The sequence below is a fragment of the Erpetoichthys calabaricus genome, chromosome 11 (assembly GCF_900747795.2).
Source record: "Erpetoichthys calabaricus chromosome 11, fErpCal1.3, whole genome shotgun sequence".
NCBI classification, from domain to species: Eukaryota; Metazoa; Chordata; class Cladistia; order Polypteriformes; family Polypteridae; genus Erpetoichthys; species Erpetoichthys calabaricus.
The window spans coordinates 141,123,658-141,132,565 of record NC_041404.2 but is presented as its reverse complement, the minus strand read 5'-3'; the positions used below and the strand labels follow the sequence as shown (position 1 = coordinate 141,132,565).

At 43.9% G+C, this 8,908-nt stretch overlaps 1 protein-coding gene across 1 annotated transcript; it reads right to left on the bottom strand.

Moving 5' to 3' along the window:
• Nucleotides 1-307: 307 nt before the first annotated feature.
• LOC114661036 (hemoglobin subunit alpha-D-like) lies at nucleotides 308-2,076 on the bottom strand. Its single transcript, XM_028814138.2, has 3 exons — nucleotides 1,898-2,076; nucleotides 1,222-1,426; nucleotides 308-655 (listed from the first exon to the last, which is right to left on the bottom strand). Exons 1-3 carry the CDS (start codon nucleotides 1,987-1,989, stop codon nucleotides 527-529), a joined length of 426 nt encoding a protein of 141 aa, XP_028669971.1. The 5' UTR covers nucleotides 1,990-2,076; the 3' UTR covers nucleotides 308-526.
• Between the last annotated feature and the right edge of the window lie 6,832 nt (nucleotides 2,077-8,908).

The following is an 8,908-nucleotide window of genomic DNA, read 5'->3' as shown; positions in this document are numbered from 1 at the left end:
ATATTTTCTTAACTGAGTGGTGTATGCCCAACATTTATAAAAGTAAGGGACTTTAGCAAAGACAGAATAGAGCACATTCAATCAGTGCTTGAGTGACTGATGTGGAATGAGGAGAGAACTTTTTTCTAGTATTTGTTAAAAAAGCAGTAAGTTTTAAAAGTAGGAGAACAGTTGAAAAAGAGGGTACATGTGCCATTCATGTTTAGGCTCTTTATACCAAAGGAGACCTTGTGTGATGATGAAAACAGAATGCACAACAATAGAGAACGTTAAAAGCAGACTGGAGACAGAAATATTGCAATGGTTCTTTTATTACAAGCACAGACTGCACAGAAACAACTTGCATTTGGTTCTTTGGGAAAATGTATTCTTTACATTATTAACAAAAATACAATTCTACAAGTAGAAAAAAAAAACTGGAAGCCCATCAATAGAAATGAAGATCTTTCGACCCAGATAGAATGGACATCTCATCCGTTGACGTAGATTCTCCACAGTCGTTCCTTACTGGTACCCAGAAGTGTTTTTACCGATATTTCTCGGACAGGATGGCAGCCACGGCAGCGAGGAACTTGTCAAAGGCGGCATGAGCTTCTGGGGTGAAGTCCTCAGACAGGTGGCTGGCCAAGACAACCAGGACGCTGTGGCTCAAGAACTGTGGGCACACAAAAGAATAAGGGAAGAATTATTAGTCTGTGTGGCAGAGACGCTTTGAATATAGCACACCATAGGAAACAAATAATAGACGTGTCTGTTGTGCATAATGACCCAGACGAGGAAATGGCCTCAACTGGAGCAAACAGAATTGAAGTCACCATACAATAATAACAGAACGGAGTTCCGATGTGGTTATTGTTTCTGTAGCTTGTATTAATTTTCAGAAGAGCAGTAAAGTGTGTTACAATATAATTCAATTAACTAGTTAAACTCAACTCTTTGTTGAGAAGAATGTAGTTCCAAATAAGCATCAGAGATGCACACATGCCCAGAGTCTTTATAAATGTGATCAATGGGTGGCATTAGAAGTGCTGGTTAAAGATGGAGCTCATCTACACTGGTTTGTTTCCTTTTAGAATTCTTATAAGTTGAGCAAAAATAGAAAATGAGTTCCTAGTGTTGCAGAAATAGAAAAGCGCTCACTTAGGTGCTACTGGGCTCCATTGTGAGTTACCTAAACCTCTAAAGTGCAGACATTGAGAAAGCCAGCTAGAAGATACTCACCGAGAAGTTGACAGGGTCGACTCTCAGGTTGTAGGCATGCAGACTGCTCAGGTTGCTCAAGGTTGAGGCCATGTTGTCGATGTCGAGGGCAGCCTCTCCGATGGCCTGAATCACCTTTGCTCCGTGCTTGCGGATGTCAGCAGAGCCCTTGCTGAGGTCCATGTGCTTGAAGTAGGTCTTGGTTTGAGGAAACACGATTAACATCCTGGCAGAAGGTGAGAAGAGCAGAAGGAGGAGGATGAAACAGAGAGCATACGCCAACTAGTCATAAGACTGAATGATAAATAGCTATCTGCATGGAGAGCACATTACAAAAAGCTAACACTTTTAATAAAACCGATATTTACATTTGATTTTTTTTTACCCTATGAGACAAGCACATTTGCACTTGTTCTCTTATTAATTAATAAAATGACGAATAATACATATAGAAAGTGTAATATATACAATTTACCAATCAATATCAAGGAGAGAAAAGCAGGGTGATTTAGAGCAATTATCAACTCTGTGTAGCACTCATCATGCAAAAACTGGCGCAGACCACCAGGGAGGCACAGATGAGAAGTAAATACAGCAAATTAATGACAAATGTACAAGTCATTAATGTAGAAGAGGATCAAATACGCAATATAACATTACAAATACAGTCTTGAGACATTCTGGATTTGCTTGTTACCTTTGCAAGGCTTCAAAACCCAGCTGCTCAGAGTTGGGGGCAGCCTTCTGCCAGATGGAGGAAATGAGGGCTTTTTCGGCGGCAGACAGCATGGTTACACAAGGAGGGTCTCTTCAGATTACACGCTGAGATGTGAACTGAATGGAGCAGTCTGACTTCTTGTGTCTCTGAGGGGCTTTATATAGCCGGACAAGTGACCAGACTGCTGGCCAAGAGCCAGTTTGATTGGTCAGTGTCTTTTATCTGCTGGTCTTGGTCTGCTTATCCTTTCCAAGTGCTGGGCCATAGGCACACCCTGACAGAAGTGACTGTGCACGTGGTCACTCACTGAGTCCTGGCTTTGCTGACATGTGGGATCTGCTAATAAGGCCCTGACATTAACAAGCCAGTTAACTGTTTAGAACAATCTCAATTCGCTTTGTTATACTGTGGGTCATAGTCATCAATAGATACAGTTTGATCTTCCATGCAAGTATTCTTAATAATAATAATAATAATTCTTTGCATTTAGGGGCCGCACGGTGGCGCAGTGGGTAGCGCTGCTGCCTCGCAGTTAGGAGACCAGGGTTCGCTTCCCAGGTCCTCCCTGCGTGGAGTTTGCATGTTCTCCCCGTGTCTGCGTGGGTTTCCTCCGGGCGCTCCGGTTTCCTCTCACGGTCCAAAGACATGCAGGTTAGGTGGATTGGCGATTCTAAATTGGCCCTAGTGTGTGCTTGGTGTGTGTGTGCGTGTCCTGTGGTGGGTTGGCACCCTGCCCAGGATTGGTTCCTGCCTTGTGCCCTGTGTTGGCTGGGATTGGCTCCAGCAAACCCCCGTGACCCTGTGTTCGGATTCAGCAGGTTGGGAAATGGATGGATGGATTCTTTGCATTTATATAGCGCTTTTCTCACTACTCAAAGCGCTCAGCAATTGCAGGTTAAGGGCCTTGCTCAAAAGCCCAACAGAGCAGAGTCCCTATTGGCATTTACGGGATTCAAACCGGCAGCCTAGAGCACAGGTGTTAAACTCCAGGCCTGGAGGGCCGCAGTGGCTACAGGTTTTCATTCTAACCCTTTTCCTAATCAGTGACCAGTTTTCACTGCTAATTCACTTTTTCCCTTTCATTTTAATAGCCCTGTTAGAAGGATTCGGTCCTCTGAATTGATTTGTTTCCTCATTAAATGACAGCCAAACAGAAATGAGATGTGAAAGAAGCCAACAGATGACCAGCTAAACTGGGGCTTCAAACACCAACCAGTTTCTTAATGAGAAGCCACTGCTTTGCTGTTAATTAAACTCATTTTTTAATTATTCATTCTGCCACAGCAGACATTTCCAAAGCTGATGATTTTATGTTTTTTTCTAAGAACACCATCAAGATGTTTTGATGACCTGAGCGATCAGCCTTACTGAGACCTTCACCTTTCTCTGTTTTCAGAGCCTAACGCTTGCATAAGGTTTGGGTCTTGTTAGGTTTGAATACACAATGTAGGGTCTGAAAATCAAAAGTACGCCTTATGAGAAGGACTTGGCACCACCACTCCTCCCAGGCAACCTTGTCCTCTTCCTCCAGATTCTGGCTCATGAGTGGTGGATGCTGGCCCCTTTTATAGCCCACCTGGAAGTGCTCCAGGTGCTTGATCACCTGCGGCTAATTGCACTTTTGGGTGGGGCTGCAGAGATGTCCAGGTGGGTTCCTGGCTCCATGCAGCACCCCCTGGCGGCCACCCCAGCTCCCCACAGGGTTGTGTAGAACTCCATCTCCCAGGAAACCCTGCGGGAAACTGAGGCGCCATCATCAGCCAGGGAGGCTGCCACCAAGCGTCCCGGGGGAAGTAGTTAGATGTTCATAGCTGCTCCCCCGGAACATATGTCGAAGGGGCGTCCAGGCCAGGCATGGGACTCAGCTGCCTGTCACAATACTTCAGCATTTTTGTGGACCAAATACACTTTCCTGCATGTTCCAACAGCAAGTTTTCCTTTTGTACCTTGATGTCCGTAGTACTAGGGTGTTGTACCATGTTCGCCATTATGGATGTGGTGAGATGTCAAGCAAAATGACCCCTTTAATTGGATAACTAGAAAGATTACAATATGCCAGCTTTTGAGGTAACTCAGGCCCCTTCTTCTTAATGTGTAACTGTACTGCTCTTCTAAAGAAGAGCTGCTTGTTTGTGACACTTTACAGATATCCAAAATAGATCGGGGGTTCTCCTTTGCTGCCATTGAGGGATTTTAGAAATTCCTCGTTTAATAATAATAATAGTAATAATACATCTTATTTATATAGCGCCTTTCCCATGCTCAAGGGTTTAATGCTAATAAAATCCTTAATCATTATTTTCCCATAAAAAGTCTTAGTTAACTGATCTTCTTCCTGCCAAATATTGGAAATACACTGCAATGTTCGATTTACTTCAGTCCATCCATCCATTATTCGACCCACTAAATCCTAACACAGGGGTCTGCTGGAGCCAATTCCACCCAACACAGGGCGCAAGGCAGGAAACAAATCCCAGGGAGGGTGCCAACCCACCGCAGGGCACACACACACCAAGCACAATTTAGGATCGCCAATGCACCTAACCTGCATGTCTTTGGACCGTGGGAGGAAACCGGAGCACCCAGAGGAAACCCACGCAGACAACATGCAAACTCTCCTTACTGGGAGGCAGCAGCGCTGCCACTGTGCCACCGTGCCACCCTACTTCAGTCAGGAATTTTAATAAAGAAGTGCATTTCAGTCATGACTTTAGTATATGACAGGGGTAGCGAACTCCAGGCCTCGAGTGCCGCAGTGGCTGCAGGCTTTCATTCTTACCATCTTCTTAATTAGTGACCAGTTTTTGCTGCTGATTACTTCTTTTAATTAACCTGACTCAGGCCCCTTAGTTGTTTCTTTTTCTCTAATTAGTAGGCAAACAATAATGAGACACAAAACAAGCCACCACATGACCAGCTCCCCTGTGCCCATCACACAATATCTGAAATTAAAGAGAGGTGATGGTCTTGGTAAGGTTGATCTCTCAGGTCACCAAAATATTTTGACGGTGCTCTTAGAAAGAACAGAAAAACAACAGTTTTCAAAATGTCTGCTGTGGCAGAATGAGAGCAGCAACAAGCCATGGAATTAAATAACGGGCTTAATTAACAGCAAGAATCAGCTTCTCATTAAGAGACTGGTTGGAGTGAAACTGGTTGGAGTTTGAAGCCCCAGTTTAGCTGGTCATCTGTTGCCTTGTTTCACATCTCATTTCTGCTTGGCTGCCATTTAATGAAGAAAGAAATCAACTCAGAGGGCTGAACTCTTCTAACAGGGCTATTAAAGTGATGGGGGACCAGTGAAAACTGGTCACTGATTAGGAAAAGGGTTGGAATAAAAACCTGCAGCCGCTGCGGCCCTCCAGGCCCGGAGTTCGACACCCCTGGTCTATGGAAAGTAATTTGCCTAAACCGGTTCTAAGTCTCCAAATATGAGCAGACAGGTGCAGCGCACGGCGGTACATTCAACTTTTATAATACCCGAGCATTCATCTTTTTATGCTTTAGTAAAATATTGCAATTTCCTACTAAATAAAAGAGTTATGTTTAAAAAAAAATTCATTTATGTAGGAAAAAGTTACAGATAGTTAAATAAGAAATGTAAAATGAATTAAACAAACTATTTTTGTATAGTGACCTTATGAGTATAGTGCACATCATCACAGGGTCTTTAGAGGTACTGTAGAGTACAATTGTTTGTGTATTTCTGATGAGTGGCTTATTCAGAGTCATACGGTAAGCATAAGAAATTCATTGAATCTGTGAATGTTTATACGGTCATGTCATTTTCTAATCTATTTAATCCAAACCTGGGCCATGCAAGTTAGCATAGGGTGGAAGGCTGGAACAAACCCTGGATAAACCCAGGCCAGTCCATTACAGAGCAGACACACACACACACACACTAAACACACACTAGGGCCAATTTGGCGTTGCCAGTTCACCTAACCTGCATGTCTTTGGGCTGTGGGAAGAATCCCAACACAGACACGGGGAGAACATGCAGATACCACGTAGGGAAGACCCAAGATGAAAACCCAGGCAGGAACCACTGCGCCACCATGCCGCCCTCCTTATATGGTGCCTTTCACAGTTCCTCTCATTTCCATTTGCTTTAAAGGTTGTACAATTGGGGAGCACTGAAGGATTAACTTAATCAATCAGGGTCTGAACACCCTCAACTTGTGCTTATATATAGTGCCATGTACAGTAAAAGCCATCCCAAGGTACATTACAGGTACAGTACAATTGCTTTTGTATTTAATAATAATAATAATGATATATTTTATTTATATAGTGCCTTTCTCATGCTCAAGGCGTTTCTACAATGGACTGTTGAAGGCGGAAATATAATTTATCTAGCATCTTTCTTTAGTGTTCATTTGTTTCATTATTTACATAATTGTGTTTTATATTTACTTAGTACCTGGAGTTAATACATTGCACATATTCAGTTTGCCAAAATATGCTTGGAAACACTGAATCCATTTAGAAGCATAATCTGAAAGTTAATTTCAAAGCCTGCTTGATTTGGGTTGTAAGTTATCACTTTTAAACAGCAGAAACTGATTAATCTTGTGTCAATGGTTATTCTGTGGGCGGCATGGTGGTGCAGTGGTAGCTCGGCTGCCTCGCACTAACTGGGCCAAGGTTCATGTCCCAGGGCATCCCTGTGTAGAGTTTGCATGTTCTCCCCGTGTCTGCGTGGGTTCCCTCCGGGTGCTCCGGTTTCCTCCCACAATCCAAAGACATGCAGGTTAGGTGCATTGGTGATCCTAAATTGTCCCTAGTGTGTGCTTGGTGTGTGTGTGTGTGTGTGTGTGTCCTGCGGTGGACTGGCGCCCTGCCCGGGATTGGTTTCTGCCTTGCGCCCTGTGTTGGCTGGGATTGGCTCCAGCAGACCCCCGTGACCCCGTGTTCAGATTCAGCGGGTTGGAAAATGGATGGATGGTTATTCTGTTTCACCACGTCACAATGGGAAGATCTCACATTATTAAAAACATGCAACCATCTTCTAAATTTTGTGAATTTCCCCTTGGGATTACTAAAGTATCTATCTATCTATCTATCTATCTATCTATCTATCTATCTATCTATCTATCTATCTATCTATCTATCTATCTATCTATCTATCTATCTATCTATCTATCTATCTATCTATCTATCTAAACCCACTTTATCCTGAGCATGGTCACAGGGAAGCTGGAGCCTATATCAGCAAACACAGGGCGCAAAGGCAGGATTAATCCCTGGACTGGTGTTGGTCCATCGCTGAATTAACACACACACACACACACACACACACACACACACACACACACACACACACACACACACACGCACACACACACACAGAGAGGCCAATTTAGTATCAGCAATCCGTCTAACTTGCATGTTTTTGGACTGGAGGAAACCAGAGCACCCGGGGAGAAACCCACATAGACACGGAGAGAACATGTAAACTCCACACAGGGATGCCCCAGGATGTGAACCTTGGCCTCCTTGTTGTAAGGCAGCAGGGTGTCATCCATTATTAAAAACTTATTTTTCAAATATTTAACAGGCAGTTAGAAAGTATAACAAAGTTATGCAGCTTTTAAGAAGTTTGTGGGAATGATGAAACTTTCTTGCTGCATTAGTAAGGAGATTGTAATGGATTGGTCTCGATTGGAGTTTGTGCAATAGATTCATATTCGTACTTGCATAATAAAGATTTTTAGAAAGGACCTGTAGGACTGTTCACTGCTGTACCACCTGCACTGTAGAACAGGTAATCCGTCTGGAGCTAAGTATGTTCAGACCTGGCCAGTACTTGGAAGGGAGACCATTTAGTTTGGGTTGCTGCTGGAAGAAGTGTTGTGGTCTGTGTGTGGACACCAATGCCAGACTGCAATGATGGGAACACTGGGCTGTGAAAACTGGCACTGGCCTTTGGATAAAACGTAAAACTGAGATCCTGACTCTCTGTGGTCATAAAAGATCCCTGGGTATGCTCTGTGAAGAGAAGGGTGTATCCCGATGTCCAGAGTACACTGTTCACCATAGCCTGGTCATTCTGGCCCCCTAGTCATCCCTTGTCCCTGATTGGCTAACTGTCTTTGTCACCAATTTAGCTCCTAAACCAGCTACTCTAACAACATTCTATAGAGGAACCATAGAGAGCATCCTGAGCAACTGCATCACTGTCTGGTTTGGAAATTGCACAGTCGGGTATCGCAAAACCCTACAACAGATAGTGAAGACAGCTGAGAAGATCATCAGTGTCTCTCTTCCCTCCATCATGGACATTTACACCACACGCTGTATCCGCAAAGCATCCACAAAGTGTGAATGATCCAACACACCCCTCTCATTCACTGTTTACACTCCTACCATTGGGAAAAAGGTACCGAAGCATTCGGGCCCTCACCTCCAGAATGTGTAACAGTTTCTTTCCCCAAGCAATCAGACTCCTGAATGCTCATGGACTGGACTGATATCTGATATATGTGTTCTGTTCTGCAGTGTTGCACATGGTTGCACATGTTTGCACATTTGACTCACATGCACCTTGTTATCCATCCATCCAGTTTCCAACCCGCTATATCCTAACTACAGGGTCACGGGGGTCTGCTGGAGCCAATCCCAGCCAACACAGGGCGCAAGGCAGGAAACAAACCCTGGGCAGGGTGCCAGCCCACCGCAGGTGCACCTTATTATATGTGTCTTTATGTTATGTGTCGTGGATTCTTCGTTGTCCTGTGTTTTATGTAGCACTATGGTCCTGGAGGAACGTTGTTTCATTTCACTGTATGCTCTATTACTGTATATGGATGAAATGACAATAAATACTCTTGACTTGACTTGACTCATGAAATGCAGGAGCTAATGTGTGGTGAGTGTACTGGAGTAAGAATGGCTGCTGTTGCATCAGTCAGGTGGATGCTGCACATTGATGGTGGTTGAAGTGACTCCCCACTCTCCATGTAAAGCGTTTTGATTAGTGAAAAA